Below are 26,291 nucleotides of genomic sequence, written 5' to 3' on the forward strand. Positions count from 1 at the left end.
ATTTCCAAATTATGTACCTTGACAGAAATACCATGGGAGTATTGAAGTGTTGCCAATTTCAGAATTATCATAGCCATGAGATTTAGGATTTCATTAGTGCAATTTTTTAGTACAAGTTTCTTATTTCCATTATAGCACCAGCACCCATATGTTTCTGCAATGATAAATAATGGTACACTCCACTACGATCACGACAGAGATGGGACTCACACACAGCTAGCTGGGTGCGAGGCTAAGTTCCGAAACCTGGAGCATGACACACACATAGCCGTTCGTTACGAGAGAGATACATTATCAGGTATGTCCTCACCATGTCAGCAACTAACCATGTGATAAAACAAAATGATTGTTGTTTTCTAAGTGTTGTGTATCCTTTAATATCTCATAACAGTGCTGCCAAAGTTACGTGTCAGGGCTTTTTTCTGTGTATTCAGTTGGAATAAAATTTTGCCGATGGAATGTGCTGAAAATTAAGCATAACAAAACTTTTTAAGAAAAGTATGTTTTTGCAAGATGTTTATTCTGTAGGACAATAGACCAAATATTAACTTGCTTGATCCTGCAGTGTTAGACAGTACCAGGTGTTGTGTATATGTACTTATGACGTTTGATTTTGTAGGTAGTTAGGTGTTTTATTGTCATTTAAGTATCAGGCAACCTTGGAAAGTTCAATCCTAGAATCCACTTGCGAAGAGTTTGTTTTTTCAGTGGTACATTATGTGGGTTTGTTTCTGTAACAATTAGAGTTAATTTTGATTTCGTGGTATTTTGCATACATTTTAAAGTTCTTCATGTTAAAAACTTCTTTTCTTAATTTTGTTAAGTTTTTATTTCATTACTTACAGCATTATTTTGGGAAAATATTTTAATATTTGTGGTACAATATTCATATCAGTGTGTGCGGACCAAGAGTGTAGAGAAACAGGCTGTTATCCATATTGATAGTCCATGTAAAAATGACAGACAACTTTGTTTTCACCTGGAAGTAATTAGTAACCTTTTATTTTTGTGTTCTTGGCCATGAATGTTTTATTGCATTTATAAACCCATTTGTAGTGACTCACATTTGTTGTGAATAAAATATCAAGATTTTTTGGTACAAAAACTGAGCACTGATTACTATAAATAAATAATAATTATTTAGTTTATGCATGTAAGCAGAAGTCCATTTTCCTCACCAAGTTTTGTAGCAGAATTAATAAATTTTTCCATAATTTTGCATAACTTGCAGGATAATTGAGGCTCTGAATATGTGTGTCTGTAAATAAACTCACAATTTTGTGCCAGAGTTTATTTTGCATCATTTTGTGACAAAATATATGGTAGGAATATGAACGTCACATGCTTCAAAGCGTCAAAAATGAACACAGTGTGTACTCACATTTTGTGTTTTGTGAAAAACAAAATATGATGATCCTACCTATTTATAGCATATTTATGTATTAATTTCAGTCCAATGCCTTCACAGTTGTACAGTGGTTGTGCTGCTGTCTTGTAATCAAAGTATCCTGGGTTCTATCCTCGGTGGAACACAGTGCTCAGATCGCAATTTAGACTATAGATAGAGTCCTGATTAGCCTATCACTGCATAAGGTGGACAAACATTGACTCCAAAGGAGTTGTTTAGATCAATATAATTGTGGCAATCTTTTACGTAATGAATTCGTAAGTTTGTTTCATTAATTATATCAGGTATGCTTATGCCATAACACAACTGGATGTACGTTTGTACATATTAGTTGAATGTTGATTTTCTTAAATACACATATCAGTTTATTACCTCACTGTAGGATAAATTGCAGGATATAATCGGAGTAATCACCAGCTTCCGAAACTGAGTGTTTATCACAGCGTGCTACAGTGCCAGGGGCCCCGGGTTTGAATCCTGGCCTTGGCATGCATGTTAATTGTAAGTGTCTCTTCGCCAATTTCATTACTCATCCAATCAATCAGTAGAATTGAAGTATGTGGTAACATAGATAAGTATTCTGAATTAGGTTGCATAGCCTAGTGGTTGATATTCTCTACTGTTGTATGAATGTAGTCTTTGGCCTGATGTTTCCCTATGTTGAGAGGCAACTGCAAGTTATTAAGCCATAATACTAGTTGGTAAAGATGTACATAGGTGCATATTAAAATGGAAAAAAGTATACTTGGTTTTTGACAATTTCCTTGCTAATTTCTGTTTAATAACAACATGTAAAAGTAACAATCTATAGTATTAAGCACATGAAACAAACTCTTCAGAGTGGATTAACTGTTAAGATACTAACCCTGTTGTTGTATTTGATAAATGTTCTGTGTGTGTGCATGAGATCTTCATAGATGTGTTTCATTTATATTTTTCCTTTCTATATCGATTTTTCCCTTCTTCGTTTTTCTATGCTCTCTCCAATTGGAAAACCAGTGAATATATATCCTGGTGATGAGAAGGCAGCAGAAGTGATTAAAAAAAGGAAAGACACCCAGGCATTTGGTAGTATCAACTTACTGCAATGGATTTGTGATAACTTAATTTGCGATGCTGATATTTTGTTATTTTTTGTATTAGTATTTTACTTGTTAACTATGCTTGCACTTAAGGTAGAACAGGTCATTTTTTTCCTTATTCAATAGGATTTTTTTTTCCACATGGTCTTAAGCAGTTGCATTCGTGTTAAAGTGAGAAATTGCTCATTTCAACTGTTTTGTGGAGTGGATTCAATCATGCTTCCTATTTGCCTACATAAGATAATTTATTTATGGTGCTTCAATAGCCTAGTGATACTACCATGCAATCAAGAGGTCCTGGGTTTGATTCCTAATGTGAAACAGTTTAGTCCTTCAGATCCCACCAGTCCTGATTAGCTAAAACCGTGTCACTGTATTCAACGTAATTCTTCACTGGATATGTAATTTGCTGAATCAGTATGACATACATTTTCATATTTGTTCTAAAGAAATAACAAAGACTTCAATTTTTAAATGTGTTTGTATTCAATCATTATAATTGTTTATTATTGTCAAGATTTTGGTACAAAACTGGGCACATTATGGGATCTAAAGTGGTACATAAAATGGAATTTTGTTGTTAAAAATGGTGTTAAACTATACTTATTACACAAAATAAATATTTCATTTTAAACAGCAATGTATGTAGTTATCAGAGTATAAAGTTTATTCCTGTGTGAAGGAGACCACTTTTGCTTCTCAAATATTTACTGCTGAATTAATAAATTTTGTATAACTCGCAAGATAATTCAGACTACAAAGTGTTGTCAGTAACAAAGCATAGTAGGAAAATGTATTTTGCACCTTCCAAAAACATGAGAAATGAACAATACAACAAAGTATTTGACATTTCGTGTGTCCATCAAAAACGAAATATGCGTGTGTCTGTATTATATTTGAGGTCAGTAGAGTATCGGACTTCCACACACCAGAGACCTGTATTGGGTGTTCTCCCATGCAAATTTTTCTAATTACTTTCATACTGAAACCAGCTCCAGGGCTCACCAAGCTTCTATTCGGTGCGTATTAACACTGGTGGGATATTAAAGGCCTTCCAGATCACCGAACATTGATCAGATCAAGAATGTGTTATATCCTCCATTGTGCAACTAGAACTGTTATTTAATCTTTGTAGGTTGAGCTTATGAGGCATTTTCAAAATCAGTGGTAAACAAGTTTGTCAATATTTATGTATGTATGTACGTGTGTTCATATGTCTAAACCCTAGAACCAGACTGAATTAGCTTATCTGTTCATAAAGTGGATTTGGAAGTTTTGTCGGAAATATAAAATATTTTGTAAAACTAATTTAAAGTAAAATAACACCAACAATTTTGAGTAATAACTGATTGCAACGAAAAGAAAAGTTTTTATTTTTGGTAATAATAGTTAAACAATGGACCTGTTTCATCTTAAGACATTATGCTATTGCTTCCTAGAATCATGTTCTGAACAAAATAGTTCATCATAGCAATTTAAGTTTTTGCATTTCCATTGTGAGATCTTTTTGCTATAAACTTTGCACAAAAAGCATGCTGGGTGCCTTTGAAGAAGTACTAGTAGTTTGTAGGATGACTTCACCACTAGCAAAACTATCTTTTACAGTGACAAAAAGTTTGACTTGATTATTCTTCCTGTAAAACACTTCCTGTTTACGAATAGAAAAGAAAATTAGGTTGTAGACACATAGAACAGTGAACCAAACTATACCACCATGGAGGAAGAAATGTGTTCTATATGTGTGCTTTGAAATGTAAGTTTTAAAAGATTTGTACCTCACTATACATATACATTGCTTCAGTGAATATCTGTCTTAGGCACAATATTTTGTTATCTATATAAGAGCCTTACCCCTTTTTTATTTAATGCAAGACTTGTTTGCTATCAATGTTGTGTGTGTTTGTATGACTTGTAGGTACTAGGAAACTTTATTATTTATGTTGAATGGTCTATTAGTGTAATTGACCTTTAGTCCTTTGAACTTTTTATTTTCTTAATTATTTAACAGATTATGATTTGAATAGGTTTCTGTGTTATTAGGGAAGCATAATATGACATATCTGTGATGAACAGTAATATGTATGTGAGTAAGAATATTGCATGAAAATTTGATCAATGTGTAATGAATTGAAAGTAATTTATTTGAAACATACCTTTTGAACAGTTTAAATCTATTTGCTACTTTATTTAGTTATAGAATTTAGAGTGCCAAGAGCATAAAGTTTGCAAAGTACAGCATTTAAGAAATAAGAGGGAAGTACACAAACATACGTACATTGTCTTTGCTAATGAAAGATTGTGACGATCTGAAACTTTATATTTTGAGCATTGCCATTTGATTGCTTAAAATGTCGAGTAAATTTGAGTTCACTGAACATTTAGTGAAGGGCACTCATTCTCGAATAAGAAAGTGTTTGGGAAAAGCAACACAGTGAAACAGTCCTTTGGAACTGTATCAACTTACACCCTTGTGTACCAAATACAACTTTGGTGCAGAAATCACAGCTGAATCTGGGTAGCAGACAGCCTAATACCACCTGAAGATCCTTGACACACACGCTCACACCCACCCACTTTTCCCTCCAATGGATAACTACAGCTACAGTGGAAACCCAAAGTTCCTTGATTTTACGTTTTCCTCATATATTATACATTCAATCTTCGTGGTTCCAACATAGCAAAATGTTATAAAATCTTCCTCAATATTATGTTCTCTTGCATTTTAAATTTTTTCCAGCTAGGACCCCTGAAAAATTTTAAATCTAGGTTCCATTGTACATACTATCTGCAGAATGGCAGTCCAGTTCACTAACCTAACCTACTACCTAACTTATACCCCGAAGTGGCAAACCTCCACCAGCTGATTGTAAACTCGAGAGCTACAGGGTGCGGCAACGTAACTTCCTTTTTTGAAATGCACGCCATGCAGCCTGTAGAGGTCGTAGCGGGGCGGGAGTGGTCTCATTCGACAGGCGCGAGTCTAAAGTTTTGTTTGCGTCTCGGTCAGTCGCCATCATGCGTTGGAACAGTGAGGAGTGTGCATTTGCCGTCAAGGCCTACTTTACGAACGGATCTTCTTTTATCGCAACCCAGCGTGCGTTCCCACGATTTGGCCCTTGCAATTTTTTTTTTGTGGGTTTTTTTGAAATCCTGCGTTTATGTTACCCGTCCAAGGACCCTCCAAGACCTGAAGGCCAACATTCGTCAAGAAATTGCAAACATTCCCGCTGATATGCTGGTTCGGGTCATGAAGAATGCCACAAATCGGCTTCTTCAGTGTATGGACAATGGGGGGCGTCACCTCCCTGATATGATTTTCAAATCTGTGTGAAACATAACTTTGGATATGTACCTACAGTGTAAAAAAACCATTAAACAATTCTAATTCATCACATGGGTTTTCTTGCATTCTGAAATAAGGAAGTTATGTTGCCGCACCCTGTACATGATACCACTTGTGTTCAAGATGCCATCAGTCTGAAGAGAATAGTGGTGGGGAACCTCTGAAATTAAAAGGTTTTTAAAATGATACGTATTATGAAATGGATACAATACCATGTGAATGATTGTACGTATTTTATTAAATAAATAATATAACAACCTGTGGCACAACAGCCGTTGAGAGCCAGGCCCTACCTACTGGGTTGCTGCCGGCCTCATTCCCATATTCCTCAGCATAAATGGGCGATCTTCCAACCAGTTATGGGGTGACATCTGGTCAGCATGACGAACCCCCGTCATTGCTGTAGGTGTTCTGTGAACTGGGTTACGCTACTCATTCCGTAGCTCCCAAATTTCCTCATGATGGTGAGTGGTCACCAGTCTCATACACTGGCCGAGATCTCTGGAGAGAATTTGCCCCCCCCCCCCCCCCCCAGGAGACTTGTCCTGTACCCTGAGCCCAAAGCTTGATGCCTCAGAATGGACTATGGCCATGGTACGGGACAAGTAAATAACATGGTATGAAAATATTTTTTTGCAAGATTAGAATTTTATTTATGCTCTTTTCTGTACTGTTGCTGTGTCCTTTTCAAGAATGGAGGCTGCACAATGAGCCTTTAATTGCATATTAACTTCATGTTGGTGCAGTTCTTACTTTGAAAAATGCACATACTGAGCAAACTGGACACTTCGAACTGTAATGTGACACATCACTTGCTGTACACTTACTTTTAAACGAGTGTAATCACTAGTAAGCCTTGAAGCTTTCGTGGCGATGAATGATGATGAGATTTTCTCAGGCTATCAACCAGGTGAGTTGTGGAAAGGGTTCCAAGTTTTCGAAAGCTAACACCACTCATCTCTCCGTAGAGGTATTTGAAGTAAGTCTTAAAGCTTTCTGCACAACGAATGATGAAAAAATTCTTCAGATTCTTTTTGGCTTTAGGTTTCGAAAGATTGGAATCCTTTCCACACTTCACCTGCTCGGTAGCCCAGAGAATCTTTTCATCAGTGTAATCATGTTTTTTTTTTTTCCACAGCAATACGTATTTTACCCCATAATAACAGCCTTTTAACACATTGCCTGTTTTTGCATCATGTAGCTTTTGCAGTTTCAGAGAATCTTGGTATTGCATTTTATGCTTTCACCCAGTTTGAAGTTGAGTCTGCATGTTTTCAATAATTGTCCCATAGAAGTTGTACTGTTAGAATAAAATGGCACTGTTTTCAATTTCCGTTGAGTGCAGTTCCGAGATGTAGCAAGTGCATGATTGATACGCTCTTTCAGTATCCACCGACATTGAAAACAAAGCAGCATGGAAGGAGTGCTTCAGAGTGCAAGGGGTAAAGCTTCCAACTGGTTACTACTTCGGAGTGTCGGCTGCCACAGGAGATCTGTCAGATAACCACGACATAATCTCAGTGAAGTTATACGAGTTGGATCTACCTGAAGATGTAAGTTTACAAAGCATATGTTGTGTGTAATGAATGTAGATTTATTTTTATGAACTCTTTAATTTTTGTAGTTCTAATCCTTTAACATTTAGTGGAGGTGACCTTTCTATGCTGTAAACCTCTTCCTATGGGAGGTTTTCAGAGGGCACTTTTCAAATGTTCACTGATGTGAGAGAAAAATGGTAGAAGATAGCAATAGGGGAAATTAAATACTTCATCCTCCCATCAGAAAACAGAAGAAAAAAAATGAAATTCTACTGTAAAATATTTACTTCGTGAGTCATTATGGCTGAGCCAAATTTCATTGTATGAAGGTGATATGCCAAAATTTTACTTCCTGTGAAAATCCATTCCAATCAGAGTAAATCAAACGGCAACCTTCTAATTTTCATTCTGTGATTTTTTAATATATCATCATATTTTAAAAGCCCGTATTTTTAGATTGAAACCAATTTCTTTAAAAAGAAACAGCTTTTGACAAGCAATACTCTATTGCATTGAAATTCAAGTATGTCATACCTCTTATATGTTTATAAGTGAAAAAATAAAACAAAAACAAAATATGGGAAGTTGTTCCAGGGAAATTGGAACAAGGCTGTCAGGCACTCGTATCAAAAGTTATTCTGGAGAAATGGTGACGAAGCTATCAGGCACCTGCGGCTAGCTGGCATTTAAGGGTAAAGGACTGGGGTAAGGTAAAGTTCCCTGTGCATATAGCACCATGCCATGAAGGTGCATTTAGGGGGTGTATGTGGTGTAGGGCCCCGCACATTCTTTATCTCTGTCATTTTGGAGGTGATGTGGTCAGCACCATGCTTCAGCTACCTTTTAACCCCCTCCAGGGTTGACCCCAGGTGCCCATTGATTTGAGGCTAGGTGAGCCCGAGAGTTACTTTATGCAGGGACAAGACCAGAATAATTCTGTCGTTAGATCACCCACCCCAGGAATCGAACCCGAGTCTCACACATGATAGTCAGATGCTCTGCCAACTAGACCACCGTGGCTGGGGTACAGAGATATATATAAGGTTAATTTGTGCTGGCAATACATCTTTTATTTATTTATTTTTTTAACTGATTACAGTACTCTTTAATGATTAATTTTGGTATCCATACAGCTATACACTTTTCCAAAGTTTAAAATTATTTTGTACTGGTACAAATGGTGAGAGCTCCCTGGTAGCCAATGGCCAGCGATCTGGAAAGGCAAATAACATGATGGGTGCCTCCCTGATGGTTCAATGGTTGTGTTGTCACCTTGTAATCAAGGGGTCCCGAGCTCGATACCTGGTGGAGGCATATAGTGGTTCGGATCAAACTTTAAACTGTAGGTCCAGTCCCGATTAGCCTTACTGTGCATAAAGTGGACTTAAAACACCAACTGAACAACATGATGGTACTGAATGCATTGACCATGCATCACAATTTTTTCATTTTGGGTTTTTCTCATTTTGTTTTGTTTTTCTACCATATCAGGCCAATTGTAACCATGATTATGAGACACAAATGAATACTGAACAAGAAACACCAATCATTAGCTTTTTTTCAAATTCCGTAACACCGAAAAGCTGCAAAAAGCATTTATTCATGCACAATAAGGAACGCTAATCATTTTTTTCATGCATACAGTTTATAAAATAACACAAATTTGTCATAATGTGCAATTTCACATTTTTTTTATTTGATGAAAACTACAACAGAAGTGAAACATTCACAACGATGCAAATGCAGATGTGAATTTATTTAGATATTTATCATTCTTCCAATGTGAAGTTTTCAGTCAGGTAATTGTTCTTTAACAATTTTGCACATATCATTTTTTAAATGATATTTATTAATAAAGATTATGTCATTGTATCTGTTCATTTACTTACGTGAAATTTAGAAGATTTCGCACTTCCACATTGCACAATTTAATGGTTCAATCCTATTAATTTCGAAGATCCACTGTCTTCATTCACAAAAGGGTACGGCGTTTGAAGCGGAGATGGTACCGCGTCACTACATTGTTTGTTCCCGGGCGGCGGTGGTTGCAATTTTTCCCGTTCGGCAGCACTGGCGCGCGCATCTTAGTTTGCGTTGTCTGCTTCCTGTTGTCCGGTGGCGTTGTCAGTTGGGGGTTGGGGTGCTGGGCCGTGTTGCTCGGTAATGTGCCGTTCCTGTTCCCCGCGTGGCTGGTGGGGGGTCGAGTATGTGCATAGCATCTTTTCTTTTTCCGGTCGGGGATCTTTCTGAGGACAGGGTGCCACGTTGGGTGTGCTTGTCCATTGTCCAGGTTTAGTGCTGGTTTCTGCTGGATGATGGCATGGGTTTCTTTGATGGTGTTTTCTATGACAGAGCCGGTTGGGTGAAGTATGGATATGGAGGAGATGGTGTGGTTAGTGGAGTGGAGGTGTTGGGAGAGGCCTGATTTAGGTGTGTCGTTTTTGGCATCTTTTACATGTTCGTTAATCCGTTCTTGGACGGTGCGGATGGTTCTGCCAATGTAGGTGTTGTGGCATTGGCATGTGGTCTTGTAGACACCGGGGGATGCAAGTTGGGGTAGGTAGTATCTCTTGAAGTTGGGTAGTGCCCTTCCGATTTGGGATATGGGTTTGTGTGCTACTCGGATGTTGAAGGGTTTGAGGGCCTTGGCAAATTTTCCAGATGTGGTGGGGTGGTATGGAAAGGCAATCCATTTGGGTTTAGGATTTTGGTTCGGGTTATCTCTGTTTCTTGGGTGTCTGAACTGGGCTTCTGTTTTTGCGCACCACATGGATAGTTGGCGCTCGGTGTAACCGTTGTTTAGGCCTTGTCGGGTTTGTATTTTCCTGATGTTACGCTCGTATTCCCTCATTTCCTTCCGTATGAAAGGTGTAGAATTCATGGTGGTTGCGGTAAACGCGGTTTAAAATTACTTACGTGAAATTTAGAAGATTTCGCACTTCCTCCTTGCACAATTTAATGGTTCAATCCTATTAATTTCGAAGATCCACTGTCTTCATTCACAAAAGGGTACGGCGTTTGAAGCGGAGATGGTACCGCATAGTGACGTAGTGACAAGCGGATATTGCATTCCTCAAGGCATGCAGGAACAGTGAAGTGACCCCGAAATTCCTCAAGTGGAAAACACCCGCCACCAGCTATAGTGTTAAAAAGGTCATGTTCAATGCTGAAAAACGGGCAATGAGTGCAGTGATCAGTGATAAATATCGTGAAATAGCATCACTTCAAAAAACATTTGCTTCCCTCCGGGACTACATACAACCGAGAATCAACCCCGACGGCTGGAAAAAAGCCCAGCAAAACATCGACTTCATGCTTAAAACGTCGCAAAACAAGAAAACAGCGATCCTAACACAGAAACTGCAAACCCTTGGTACCCAACCTCCGGCCCTCACCACCACACCAGTGAACCCCAACACCCCCGCCAGCACCATAATCAACCTCACCGTGCCGACAGAATTCCACTCCCTCCTCCAACACGGCCTTAAATTCAACCTCCTAAATGACCCCCTCCCCCTCCCTAGACTTAATCTGCTCTGCCGAAAAAACAGCATTTGCAACGAAAACTAACCAAGATGCCGAGTGTGTACGCCTTACCTGTGCTTCCATCATCCTCCGCCAACATGCCCAACCTACTAGCAAACAAAAACCCACAGTGCACAATAAACTAAGGAACACAACACAGGAATTCTGAAAGTGGCTACAGGACAACAAATGTTGGTGCATAAAATCGGACAAGGGTAATCAATAAGTCATAATGGGAAAAGGCCAATACAGTGACAAAATGCAAGCAAAACTAAACTCTGATGGCAACAAAAAGCTGAAACGTGACCCCACAAGCAGATACAATACAGCCATCCGCCGAGCCATAGATAACTGTGCCCTCTTTCAAGATAGTGAAAAGAAGAAACTAAGGAACACCCACCCCAGCCTTCCCTGTGCATATGGCATTCCAAAAACTCACAAACCAGGAACCCCCTTGAGAATCATAGTGGCCGGCTTCAATCAACCAAGTGTCCACCTGACCAAATGGCTCCTCCAGAAACTGACCGCCCACAATGACAAACTCACCTACTGCCTAAAAAACAGCCTCGAAGCAAAAGAATTTGTCACCTCTTTTGTCAAAGCCAACAACTGCAAACTAGCCAGCATAGATGTAGTGGACATGTACTCCTCCATTCCGATTAGCCTTGCACTTGACTCCACCAGAACATGGCTACTCAGCAATAGCACGCCTCCATTTGTAACTGATGAAATCTGCAACCTTCTATAAGCCTGCCTCACCCACAACTATTTCCAGTTCGAGGACAGTTTCTTCCACCAGACAGGGGGCCTAGCGATGGGCAACCCCCTTTCTGCACACCTATCCAACATAGTGCTGCATGTGGCCGAGAAGTCAATTCTCACCCAACCAGAGTTTGCTCATAAAAGATACAAAAGATATGCCGATGACACCATAGTCATTTACAAACAGGAAGAGGACCTAACCCATCTCCTAACTGCCCTCAATAACATACATCCCAACATAAACTTCACCGTTGAAAGGGAACAAAATGGCCACCTCAACTTTCTCGACCTCAGCATCCGACGACTCCAAGACAAGTTTGTCACATCCGTATACAGGAAACCAGGTTCGGGCACCCAATATATCCATGCAAAATCCAACCACCCACCAAAACAGAAAGCTGGAGTATGGATGAACTTTTACAGAAGAGCCTTCACACACAGCTGCACAGAAGATGACCTGCAAAATGAAATAGCGTGCGTAACGGAAATAGGCCTAAACAACGGTTGCACCAAGCGCCAACTATCCATGTGGTGCGCAAAAACAGAAGCCCAGTTCAGACACCCAAGAAACAGAGGTAACCCGAACCAAAATCCTAAACCCAAATGGATTGCCTTTCCATACCACCCCACCACATCTGGAAAATTTGCCAAGGCCCTCAAACCCTTCAACATCCGAGTAGCACACAAACCCATATCCCAAATCGGAAGGGCACTACCCAACTTCAAGAGATACTACCTACCCCAACTTGCATCCCCCGGTGTCTACAAGACCACATGCCAATGCCACAACACCTACATTGGCAGAACCATCCGCACCGTCCAAGAACGGATTAACGAACATGTAAAAGATGCCAAAAACGACACACCTAAATCAGGCCTCTCCCAACACCTCCACTCCACTAACCACACCATCTCCTCCATATCCATACTTCACCCAACCGGCTCTGTCATAGAAAACACCATCAAAGAAACCCATGCCATCATCCAGCAGAAACCAGCACTAAACCTGGACAATGGACAAGCACACCCAACTTGGCACCCTGTCCTCAGAAAGATCCCCGACCGGAAAAAGAAAAGATGCTATGCACATACTCGACCCCCCTCCAGCCACGCGGGGAACAGGAACGGCACATTACCGAGCAACACGGCCCAGCCCCCCAACCCCCAACTGACAACGCCACCGGACAACAGGAAGCAGACGATGCAAACTAAGATGCGCACGCCAGTGCTGCCGAACGGGAAAAATTGCAACCACCGCCGCCCGGGAACAAACAATGTAGTGACGCGGTACCATCTCCGCTTCAAACGCCGTACCCTTTTGTGAATGAAGACAGTGGATCTTCGAAATTAATAGGATTGAACCATTAAATTGTGCAATGTGGAAGTGCGAAATCTTCTAAATTTCACGTAAGTAATTTTAAACCGCGTTTACCGCAACCACCATGAAATCTGTTCATTTGTCTAGTAATAACCATGTTTGTTTCTTTGCAGCCCAAGCAGGAGGAAGATAGGTCCCAGATTTCACCATCTGCAGCATTTTTTGAGCCACCACGAGGTAAGTGTAATTTTCCAATGAATCCACGAGTAATTTCTTTCCTTTATATTAATGAGGAAAAAACATTAAATCCATTTGGAATCAGTAGAAGTACAGATCTAGGTTTACACTTCAAGGCATTGTGTTAATATTTTTCTGAATTTACCATTATTAGTGGAGAATCTCATTTTGTGCATTGGTGCAGTTTTGCTAAGAGTTTGACCTGACCCTTGTACACATACTCACTCTCATGAGCCAAAACAAATTTGCCTTTTGCTTTCTATCAGAAATCTTAAACACTTTTGATCATGGGGTCCCACTTTAAACTGTAGGTACAGTCCCAATTAGTCTATCTGTGCATAAAATGGACTTAAAACAACAATTCAAAAAAGAAGCATTCAAACTGCAGTTCCTCAATAGTCGATCCTGTTGCTGGAACAGTATGTGCCCTCACATTGTCGTGAAGAGACACACTCCCGCTGTCAACAACCAGTGCCATTTTTGGCAAATACCTTGCTTCAGATTTTTGCTCAGAAGTTTTGAGAATGTGGCACTGGTCACATTACATCCTCTGAGTATGTAAAGCTCCAAGATCGGCCCCTTGTGATTCCAGAAGAAGGGCAACCAGCTTCCATTCTGGTTTGTAAAAGTATACCCAGCTTCCCCTGTGCCAATACACTGCAGAATTGCTTCACCATCAGCCTCATATTGATGCAGAAGCTCTTGGCACGCATCCACATGTCTTTCATTTCAGGTGTCAGTTGCTTGGGTAACCATCTTGCACACACTTTTCATAACTTTAGTTCCATCTTGAATGATGTAATGGGCTGATCCAATACTAATGTATAATAGTGATGCAGCTCCTTAACTACGACGTGACAGTTTTCCCACATTACGTTCTTCATGGCTGCAGTGTTGTCTTCCATAACTGCCATAATACTGGAACCGAGCAAGGAGAATCCTCCTCACTACCGGTCATTTTTGAACTTCTCAGTCCATTCATAAACTTGGTATGTGACTGAAACACTTGTCACCGTACTGAATTCTCATCCAGCGATGAATGTCTACAGATTTCATGCTTTTGCTAAACAGAAATCTCTTGCTTGGTGCACTGTTGTAAGGATGCTGCCATCTTGTTGAACTGTTCCCAGGTTCCTATGCATGCCACCATGTAATTTTTAACACAACTTTTCTGGTTTACGACTGAACAGCTCTTGCATAAGCTAGTTCTACAGCAGCATTATTTGATCACTACAAAGACATGGGAAACAGGACAAAAGAAGGAATTGTAAAGGGAGCACGGTAATAATGAGAGAGGGTAAGTGAAATATTTGAATGATAAAAGAGAGCTCAAGAAGAAGAAGAATATCAGTTATCAATATTGGTATTTTTTCTATTCATACTTAATCTGTAATGGCAAAAATTTCATATTAGTTCTCCCACGCATGTTAAGTTCAACAATGTATATGATCAATTTATTTCTCATGTTTGTGCTATTAATTTAAGCAATTTGTTTTACCTTGCAGATCATATACCCGATTCAAAGCCATCTTCTCTAAGTGGAATAAAGGTTTTCCTTCTGTTGCTTGTTGGAACACTGGGTGTCATAGCATGTGTTGTGATCGGCATCATGTTCTACCAGAAGCACCAGGAAAACTCGCGGAAAAGATTTTATTGAGTTCTCTGAGTGGTGTGTTGATTGTTTTCCTCCTCTGTGTTCCAGTTAAAATGAATGATGTCTGCAAATATTTTCAGCTGTTGATGAAGTTGGGAGAAAATATGGTTTTTTATATGTTACGTACAATTTGACGTGAAAAATAGTAAAAAAAAAGAGATAGACTGGAGTGTTATAATCTGTCAGTGTCCCGTTCGTAATGTACATTTACACACTTGTTTTCCTTTAGAAAAGGAACTTGCTTAACAATGACACGATTGTTGAGCAGGTGGAATGCATATTTTGCTATGTACAGTGCCTTGATAAATAATGCGTACTTCATATAGGTTCTAATCTCTATACAAATGTATAAATTCCAGTAATAATGTCCTGAGAAAAATAAATTGTGTACAGATGTTTATAGTGTGTGTGTATATTGTATCTGTTAGTAGTTAGTATCTTTACATGGTCATTTTTGAATTTTTAATACTGTTTTCTATTGTCTATTACTGAGGTCGTCATTGTGCAGCTAAATATATTTTTTAATTGCTGGTCTTCTAATTGGTAAACTGCATGTAATGTTATTTACTTTTTGATTGTGTAAATGTGAGCTTATTTGTCTGATTCTAATTTGTACTGTTGCAATCTTTGAAATTGAAAAAGTAGGAACATGCTTGTTTTTGTGATGTTCATTTAATACTAGGCAAGTCTTCCTTTTTTGTTGTCCTGAATAATGATATGTAACTTTTTTGTGCTTTTGTTTTGTTATATTTCAGGTTTCATGTTGCACAGTTAGTCAGTGCAAGTGATGATAATAAAAATACAAGAAGTTGTTTTGTTTATTTCTGTGTGTGAAGAGTGATGTTCAAATTTAGAAATGGAACGATTCTTAGGAGTATTCAAAGTGCCAGTATTGAAGTATTTCATTTTTTTTTTTTTTTTTTCATACTATGGGAATGAGAGACGCGGTAATAGATAATTAAGGTACTCACATTTTCCACAAAGCTGTTTTACATTATTTTCTATTAATTTCGGTAGGAATTCGTTGTGTTGTTGCTTGACAGTTATGGTTGTCTCACCTTACTGTTGTGTACTTAACAAATTTAGAATTTTTACACAAATAGGATTATTACAATTACTTTTCTTGAGGCTATTTGCAAATGAGAATCTTCATCTGGTATTGAATTCTTACTCTCTCAGATATAATTACAATGAAGTATTATGGATTGAAGGATTCTGTCCAGTATATTATGTATAATTCTTGTGATTTTTTTTTTACATGCGTAGATTAATAACTACAATGAGGATGAGTAATGAACTATTGAAAATAACAGGATCACTTTGCTGATTGAAATTAATATTTGTGATTTTAAGTTTTAGCTTGGCACCTTGGTGTCATTTGGGGCTTTATCTAAACAGTCAGAGTTTTGCGAAACAAAAGTATGATATTTTCCTCTCATAATGGGCTGGATATAAACATTTGGAATATATTTCACGTTTACTTAATTTTTATAAAGTTCTACTACATTGTGCAGAGGTTGGGAGTGAGGCGGTATGGAGGGTTGAGACAAATTCCTCTTTTTTGTTGCAAATTTTTTAGCCCAGTGGTTCAAAAGATGATAATGAAATTTCCTCTGATTTTTCTAGTACCTTGCTGGGCAAAAAATTAAATTTATAAAAAATCCAGATAAAATATGTTTTAACAAGTAGTTTTTTCTCTGGGTACGTAAGGCATGTGTCAAGACACCTAGGAAATTGAAAAAAAATTCTCTTTTTTATAAATAGTTTGTGACAATTTGTAACTTTTTTCTTTAAAACACTTTCAAGTGGTGTCCATTATATGAACGCAGCTCAGCCATCAGGCAAACTTATCTTGATTTTGTATCGCCCCAAGTCCTGTGTTGTTCCATTCACGATTGGACATTTATACTTGTGTTACAGTTATTTTAAGATGGCTAGTGAAAGCATAAGGCAGAAATATGTTTTCTTCACTTTCACATGCAGAGAAGAAACCAGACCAAATTGCACAATGTTGTCATTTATTATAAGAAAACAAGTGGGAGTGGAAAGTGTTTTGAGAGATTTTCGAAAATATAACTTGTGAAATTTCAGGCAGGTTTCGTCATTGTGAGGTGGTGACTCAATTTTCTTGTTGGACAATGTTATTCTCGACTAAAAACAAGCAGATTTGAATCATTTTAGCGCTGCAGTGAAGAAACTCTGCAAGACTAAAGTGCATTCTTCTAGTTTCTTTAAATTTAACATTTATTGCCACCCCCTATCAGAATAGAAGTTTTTTTGTTTTTTTTACCCAGCGAAAGGCTGAATAGGAGTTGCAGAATTAAAAAGTAAAAAAGAACAGGGAAATAATATAGAAGTTGATTAATACAGTCTGCTATTTAGCAAAACGGTAACTGTCATTCTGAGGCCATGAAAATGGATTGTGTAAATAAGAGCAATTATATGGAATTCCTTATTGCAAATGCAGAGTTCAATCTTCCATTAAAAAAAAAATAAAAAAATGTTGACTTGCAGTTTTCTGTGATGCTTCAGCAGACATTCAAAATGATTTAATGGAATATAAAATAATTTAAATATAATTGAATTTTACTCTATTTCTAAATGTACACTTAAATTGCTCTGAGAATATGAATATTTGTTCATAGGAAAAACATGAGTGGGATTAAAGCTTTTGTTCCTTGAATTCAATTAGTCCACAAAGTCTCATTGGGACTGGACCTATAGTTTAAAGTGTAATTCTAACCACTATGTGCGTCCACTGCGTATCAAACCTGTGACCCCTTGATTACAAAGCAAGGACATTAAAACTATGCCAGCAGGGATGTACTTTCGTTCAGATTCAGGAAATCTCGCTGGTCTTAACATGAAGCCCAGGAGATCCAAGTCATCAAAAATTTTAATCTTATTTAAACTGATTTTATTGTCTTTACTTGTTCTAATTAGAAAACATTTACGCTAAATTATATGTCTTTTCCAAACTTTTCCATCTAATTAATGTTGATCTTTAAGAATCGTTCTGTTTCTATATGAAATATATAAGTAGAATTGTCATCTACACTTACTTCGTTATTATTATTATTATTATTTATGTTTAGAGTAGGCATAATAACTAGTATAGCAGTAACAGTGTGACATTGACAGTAAGAAAAAAATGTTTAGTAGAATCTGCTTAATGCGGAATTGAAGACTGAATGTGAGTGGACTTGTGCATGAAGTATGTGTTGATTACTTCCTTAAATGGATTTGTTAATGCATTTATGATCACTTAACTATGTACAATAGTGATGTAAATGTTATTTTTAAAAGCTGCTGTTTGAGATCTTCATGCATAAATAAGACTTTTTGTTTACTGAATGTTCGCTAAACAAAATAAACTCTTGGCTTGGGTCATGTTGATTTGTATGCCATAAATGTGTCTAAACAGAGTTGTATTCCTAGTGTAAGTTACTATTTTTTTTTTCTAGACGTGTCTTTGATGAGGGTTGGATAGTACTGTATAAATATTTTTTTCTGTGTGTTGTTTGAAGAGCCTTTGTCTACTCATACTTTTGGATGTCAGTGGGTACACAGCAAATACTTTTTTTTTTTTTTACAAACAATTTTATGTGCAAGTTTTCAGTTTGGATTTTGATCTTTAGAATTGAAATGTAATAGTTGAGAGCATGAAGTAATTGAGATTTTGGAATGTTAAAATTGATCATGGACGAAGTAAGAGAGAATATCCTTCATTACAACTTGCCTCAAGAATATATACAGAGCTTGCTTTTTATGATACACTACTTTATTATTATACTAACTGTTTTGCCACAGAATTTTGAATACACTACTTTATTATTATACTAACTGTTTTGCCACAGAATTTTGGTAGATTGTGTGAAGCGAATTTCATTTCTCAGTTCTTTGAAATTCAGCTTGTTGTACATTGTTTGAGATTGCTTTTATATTCTTTAAAACTTGTATTAATATTAACAAACTCAAATTGTATTCACTGATTAGGCAGTTATACCTTTTCATTTTAAAATTCCAGAGTGTCTTGTTTGCTTTCCAAACAACTATCAATGATGATGTGTTTTTTAAGTCACTGTTAGAACAAATCTAATTATTATAGTATTACTGTATTGGTAAATTCACACAGAATATAGACTATTCCTCCTATGGGATGATTTTTTGGTTCATTATTTTACTCTGAGGTTTATCTTCGTTTTTGATATTTTTGCACACTATAAAGAATATTTACACCCACTAGTAGTTCAGCTCATTTTATTGATTATAATCAAACCTGTGGTTCTTGTATAAACTGGTACATAGGTGTCAAAACAATGTTAGCTTTCTTTTATACACATCATTGTAGAAAGAGGTGGGAAAGCACTAGTATGCAACTTTTCTTGCTAATATCACATGTTGATGGAATACTTGAAACTAGTTAAAACTTCATTTTGAAGCCAGAGAGATAACTTCATAGCTACATTTATAATCATTAGAACAAAAAAGACTGAGATTTCACACAGAAGTGACAAGCAGCATGCACTTTGCACTTACAAATTCCCTGGAATGACTGGACTTTCAGTGGAGGTAATATATAAGCATTTTACTTCTAGACGAGCAGGAAGCCAGTTAATAACTAAAACTATAGCAAGTGCATAACACCTACGACACAGAGACGAGTTAGGTTGTATAACCTAAAGTCAACAAAGCAAAGGGTCACAGTGGCTGCAGTGGCGTGTGTTGATTACAGTGTAAACGTTGCAGATACTTTGTAACAATGTTGCTAAACCCAGCACCCTGTGTTTGGCAAAAAGAAACCAAATATCTCCATTTGAGGAGTGGAGTGGACATGTTCCAAACAAAAGAAAGTAAACCATTCAAGGGACCCGACCAACGTCTTTCATCTGTTCCGCATCTTCTGGTGGTAAAATCTAAGAGGGTGCATGGAAAACACCCTCAAGTTTGCCCTTTTCACGCCTGAGTGGAGTTCCACTTTACCTCTTTCCTCCATGTTCAAGTAAGATGAGCAGGAAACGTGTTTTTGAACAGATACTTTGTAACAATGTTACTAAACCAGCACCCTGTGTTTGGCAAAAAGAAACCAAATATCTCCATTTGAGGATTGGAGTGGACATGTTCCAAACAAAAGAAAGTAAACCATTCAAGGGACCCGACCAACGTCTTTCATCTGTTCCGCATCTTCTGGTGGTAAAATCTAAGAGGGTGCATGGAAAACACCCTCAAGTTTGCCCTTTTCACGCCTGAGTGGAGTTCCACTTTACCTCTTTCCTCCATGTTCAAGTAAGATGAGCAGGAAACATGTTTTTGAACAGGTCGTTGGAAGTTCCATAGCAATAGTTTATTAAGGAATTCTCCCGAGAAATCAATAGGCCTGGCAACACTGACGTGGGCATGCTGAAGGCTCCTTCCCCCTGCCCTTTCCCACATCCGCCAGCGCGATGTGTTACTGCGCACGTTTTTATGCTTGTGGTTCCACTATAGTTCGTGGTTACATGTTGCTTGTCACTTCAATGTGAAATCTCCCCTACACCACAAATAATTCTCGAACAACCAACAGAAGCAAAAATAATCAAAATGAGAACAATTATGACTTAGGTGCCAAACTGCTCGTCACCCAATGAAATCAAATCACAGGGTCATAGTTTTGTTGCTTTACTATAGATACTATCCAACCTCATTATATTTTGTATTGTAAAAAGAACATCAGTTGTTGACTGAGATTCAATGCAAAACTTAGAAAGTAGGAATGTAATGAAAAACCAATACTGTATCAGTATTTGTTTTTGTTTTCTTCTAAAATACATGATGTATAAATAAAATAATAATGTGATTTTTATTTCTGATTACATTTTTGTGACTGAATGATACATTGTATGTCTAGATATTACTTGATGATATTGCATGATACTTGAAAAGTGATGGAGACATTTACAATGAACAGTTTGGAAATTGGGGGAGGGAGATATTGAATATCATTATTATGTCTTAGGCTTGTACGGGAATTGTAGTGTAGTGATTGAGAATTAATTTTTTGGAGGGGAAAATATCCGCTCTTCAGTATTAACAGCAAGTCTAAAATAAGCATGAATATATTTTTTGGGGGGATATGCAGGTGTCTTATCAGTGTTAAATTTTTAGATTATCAGGGGATTCTGTATGGGGATCAAACATTAAGTTTTGGGTGACTTTATTTACCGACATAGGCGTCATTTGGCAGTGACAAGGGGTTACTTGCCTGAAAAACATTTTCAGGTTTATTAAAATTATCAAGTTATTGGTACTTTTGAGACTGATTCATTGAATCCTTGTTTTAAGTCCACTTCATACACAGAGAGGCTTAATCGGGACTGGACCTACAGTTTAAAGTGGAATATGAAGTTCCGAACCACTGGCAATGTGCCTCCACTAGGTACTGATAATAAAGAGCAGGGGCGGTTACTGATATTGTTGCAGTGTTGCACAATGACCGGATATTTTACAACAAAATTTCATACTTTTTATTAGTATATTTTTTCATTTGTTTTCCTACTAAATATATTGAACATAAACAATTTTGCCCTTCATTGCTTCATAAAGCAAATTCCATTATGATCTGTTAAAAAAAAGGAGGCAACCTGCGAGATTTCACAGTGTATGAGTAGACGCACAGGTATGCGTTGCAAAGCCGGAGAAACGGCCTGATCTCTACAGCGAGGAGTATTGGAGTGAAGTTCAACGCTGTTCTTCCTATCCCCTGCTTCAGTCGGCTTGGTCGTTGCAATGGGTTTACAACACAGCAAAGTCAGGCGACCCGTTTCGGATCGGGAAGAAGAGGACGGACCAACAACAAATGCTTGATTGCTAATTCTTTCATATACCGTTAGAGAGCAGCAGCCAAGTTCTCACTGTCCTGTGTCGTATAACAGACAAAATGTCCACGTTAAGCAAAGAGAAATATTTTATTTTTGGGAGAAACTTAACCTAATTTAAATTATGCTTTAAACTTGTAACAATTTGATTTGATTTGTTGTTTTTTAAATCCACTTTATGCAAGACTATCATCGGGGGTGGACCTGAAGTTTCAAGTGCAATCCGAACATTAAAGTACTTCTTATGTAATCACGAAAAACACAATTCTGCATAATATTGCTGCCGAATATATGGAAACTAAATTTTGTATGATGATTATTAATTGTACTCCTTGAAAGTGTCACGTCTCACTCACATATAAAATTATAAATACATATAATTACATTAAATATATACAAATTAAAGTTATATAAATATATTATATATATATATATTTGCTGCAACCACCAACATTCTGAACCACGAGTTGCCACGGATAAAGAGTAATTATCGTGATTTTGCAAATGTAACCGTTATTTAGCAAATAATCCTGAATGCTATTTTTGTTGGATGGAACACTTATCAAATCTGTCTTCCATAGTTAGACCCCCAGGTTATGCCCATGTTTAACAATATGGTATAATATTCCCATACCCTGTCCTAGCTAACTCTGGAGCAAGGGTGTCCATAGTGACAGAACGGGAGGAAATCGAGTAGGCAGAGCGAAGTAGCACACGCCGCTGCGAAACCTGGTTACTGCAATCCTCCCCCCCCACCCTTGCAATACCCTTCCTTCTTGTGTGTTCATTGGTGGAACCGTCTCGCGTCAGTACTTGCGCAGACACTTGTTTTCATTCGCCTGCTCCAGAGAAAAATTGAGACGGTGTATGTACCATTGAGAAGTCTCATACTATCGAGGGGATTTTAATATTCACAATGGAGGGGACAGGTCTTGTTATAACCATCCTTTCTTCCTCTTCTTCTACAAGAGATGTCGGTTGCGTAAAAAGGAGTAAAGTAAAAAATAACACTGACTACTAAATGTGAAATCCATGGATGCCCACAATGAGAGGGAGGGGAGGTGATATCTCATCTGGTTCATATATCTCAAATATACCTCAACGCCTGTGTTAAAAAAAGAAGTGTCAACTAGAATGACAGATTCACGTTTGGACAAACAGAAACATCAACTCTTTGTTCTGGTGTCATGTCATTATAACCTGTCTCGCATCAGAATATGATAAACACAAAGAGGCTTGTGTTCGCATTTTCCCATCCTTGAAACTTGTATAAAGACTGGATAAAATGGTTGAACGAACCCCTCTTTATGTAATCTCAAGATGCTGACTGCAGGCCCGTAGCCCCCCCCTCCCTGACAGTGTCGCCTGACACTGCTGCCAGCCCCCTTGACATTAGATAACACAATTTGGTATTCTAATTTGTTTGAGGTGAAAAATGAAAATGTAGACAGAATAAACGGTAATTAATTTGTTCACAACTTTGTTCGTTCATCTTGTTTATGAGCAGAAGTCTAAGCAGCAGCAAGTGTTTAGAAGATTCTCTAGACTTTAGAAAGTTCTTTCATAGGGAGCCTACTTTATCTGTACCTTCCCTGCCCCTGTTGCAGCCTCTCGTTTGATAGAAATCTGTGACTTTGATGTCATTATCCACATTCCTTCAGCATCTGCATTAAATGTCAACAGATCCCAAGTTTTATTGCTTTGGCCGGGGGTGGAATGTACGGTAGGCACTATGATTGAAGTGAATATTGTACATTTTAACTTAAATATCTGTATCATCAAAAATAGATGATAAAAGATGGGGACAGTAGCAGTCATTAGCACTTCAAGAGATGTTTTAGAAGATATAGAAAAAGAAACTGTAGTATTTGTATGACATTTCTAAATTTTATATTTAATTTAATGACCCCCGACACACATAATTATCTTCATTTAATACTATTAAACTTTTGAAAAATGGACTTGGTTTACAAATCGACCCTGATAAACTGTGAGCCCCCCTGGAGGTCAGTTCTAGCTACCGGCCTGGCTAGATGCCTACCGCTTCATGCACTAACTAAGAAAATCCATCATAACTCCTTTTGTTCAGAATTGAAAAAGGAACAACATTGATTCTTACAGTTTTTTTCATATCTTTCACTGTTATGGAGATATATCTAGTGAAACTATTTCGTGCCCTTTTCTGCAAGGATTCTATGCATATTTTACACTTTACTTGACATTCTAGCATATAAAGGGGGTAAATTACTGCCTGTGATATTTTGTTGATGCCTACTTTTGTGGCGTATTGCCTGTGTGACATCATACATCCAAGATGGCTGCCTCTGCAGACATTAACAAACAAAATCGACCCTACCTCCTTAACTCCTTTAGGAGTAATTTTGAGCATTTGTAAGTTTGTTAGGTTCTTACACGAAGGGAAGACATGTTTATGAAGGATGCTTTCATTTGGAGGCATGCAATCATGTATCACAATGTGTCAGAAACCATACATAACTAACTAACTAACTCCCTAGCCTTCTTAAACCCGAAGGTTCATGGCTGCAGCAACACAGGCCTTCCATCTTTCCCTATCTTGAGCAAGATCTATATACTCTTTTCTATCTCTACCGATTTCCCTTAGGTCCATCTCAACGTTGTCCCTCCATCTTCGTCTTGGCCTTCCTACAGGTCTCTTACCATCAGGTTTCCCAACAAGAATCCTGTAAACTCCTCTTTCCTCTCCCATTCGTGCCACATGGCCTGCCCACCTAAGTCTTCTTGATTTAATTATTCTAATAATATCTGGACATGAATACAAATTATGTAGTTCTAAATTATGTAACCTTCTCCACTCACCTGTCTCCTCATCCCTTTTAGGTCCAAAGATTTTCCTAAGGATCTTATTTTCAAATACTCTCAATTTATGTTCCTCTTTCAATGTAAGGGACCAAGTTTCACATCCATATAATACTACAGGCAAAATTACTGTTTTGTATATTTCAACTTTTAGTTTCTTAGATATTAAACGAGAAGACAAAAGTTTATGAAGAGAGAAGTAACATGCATTTCCTGAATTAAGCCTACTTTTTATTTCCTCTTTAATATAATTTTCATTTGTTAATATTACTCCTAAGTATTTGAATTTGGAAACTGGTTCAAACGAGTTGTTATCAATAATTAGATTTTGATTATTACCTAACACTTGGTTTCGGCCTGTAAGCATATATTTAGTTTTCTCTTTGTTAACTTCCAAACCTATCTCTTTAGCAGTTTTGAAAAATATTTTAGCATTATTTTTAATTGTAATCACATCATCCCCTAGTAAGTCTACATCATCTGCATATGCTAACAACTGAGTCACACCATTTAATTTTAGTCCTTCATTAGTTTCTTTTACCTTCCTAACAGCATATTCTAAGGCAAAATTAAAGAGCAATGGAGATAATGCATCTCCTTGTTTTAACCCATCATGAATTGTAAATTTGTCAGACATATTAATACCTACACGAATTTTACTTTCTGTTTCACTGGTGCATATTTTTATCATACTAACAAGCTTCTTAGGTATTCCAAACTCTACTAATATATTATATAATTTATCTCTTTTGACCGAATCATATGCTTTTTTGAAATCAATGAATAGCTGATGGACATTTTGATTATATTCCCACTTTTTTTCAAGTGTCTGTCTGATGTGAAAAATTTGATCTGTAGTTGATCTGTTATGTTTAAATCCACATTGATAATCACCTATAATTTCATTAGCATATGGTGTTAGTCTTGTTAAAAGAATGTTAGATAATATTTTGTATGTTGTTGAGAGTAGAGAAATTCCACGGTAATTATTGCAGTTCATTTTATCACCTTTTTTAAACACAGGAACAATTATGGATTCTTTCCACTGTTGAGGGATTTCTTCTTTATTCCATATTAAACAAATTAATTTATGAATTTGACATATTAATGAATTTCCACCATATTTAATTAACTCAGCTGGTATTAAATCAATGCCAGGTGCTTTGTTATTCTTTAGCCTTTTAATAGCATCTTTAACTTCAGTCAAGTTAGGTTCTGGAACTAAAGGTTCTGCTGTGTAGACTTCATTTACTTCTGATTTATCTCCTACATGGACATTTAAAAGGTCATTAAAGTAGTTCTTCCATCTATTTAGAATATCGCTTGGGTCAGCTAGAAAATCACCGTCTTTATCTTTTATCAAGTTTACTTTAGGTTGCCACCCCTTTCGAAACTCATTTACACCTTTATATAGATCTCTGATATTTTCATTTTTGCTGTTTGTTTCAATTTCGTTAATTTTGCTTTTCAAGTAATCTCTTTTTTTACTTCTAAACGTGCGGTTAACTTCTCGCTTTATTCTATTATAATTGTTTAGATTTGTATCATCAGAGTTATTTAACCACCTAAGTCTAGCCTGATTTCTTATTTCTATTAGATTATGACATTCATTATCAAACCATGGCTTACTTTTTCTTGGTTTATGGTATCCTATACTTTCTTTAGCTGCTGATTCTATTGCATTACGTATGTGCTCCCAATTCTTATTTACGTCTCTTTCATTTATATTTTC

General features: G+C 37.3%; 1 protein-coding gene across 3 annotated transcripts in view; it reads left to right on the top strand.

Annotated features, from left to right (window-relative positions):
- The window catches only part of LOC145991087 (vesicular integral-membrane protein VIP36), a 30,459-nt gene extending 9,761 nt beyond the window's left edge, over window positions 1–20,698 (top strand). For 2 of the 3 annotated variants that reach the window (XM_083126816.1, XM_083126818.1), the window contains exons 4-8: window positions 136–298; window positions 2,408–2,476; window positions 7,220–7,386; window positions 13,150–13,213; window positions 14,719–20,698. In XM_083126816.1, coding sequence (XP_082982942.1) covers window positions 136–298; window positions 2,408–2,476; window positions 7,220–7,386; window positions 13,150–13,213; window positions 14,719–14,870 — 615 coding nt within the window. In that variant the 3' untranslated portion in view covers window positions 14,871–20,698. The remainder of the gene's footprint in view (window positions 1–135; window positions 299–2,407; window positions 2,477–7,219; window positions 7,387–13,149; window positions 13,214–14,718) is intronic. The other variant, XM_083126817.1, reaches the window with a different exon arrangement.
- Window positions 20,699–26,291: the final 5,593 nt, after the last annotated feature.

This window comes from Lepisma saccharinum, chromosome 8 (genome assembly GCF_977018435.1).
Source record: "Lepisma saccharinum chromosome 8, izLepSacc3.1, whole genome shotgun sequence".
Classification (NCBI taxonomy): domain Eukaryota; kingdom Metazoa; phylum Arthropoda; class Insecta; order Zygentoma; family Lepismatidae; genus Lepisma; species Lepisma saccharinum.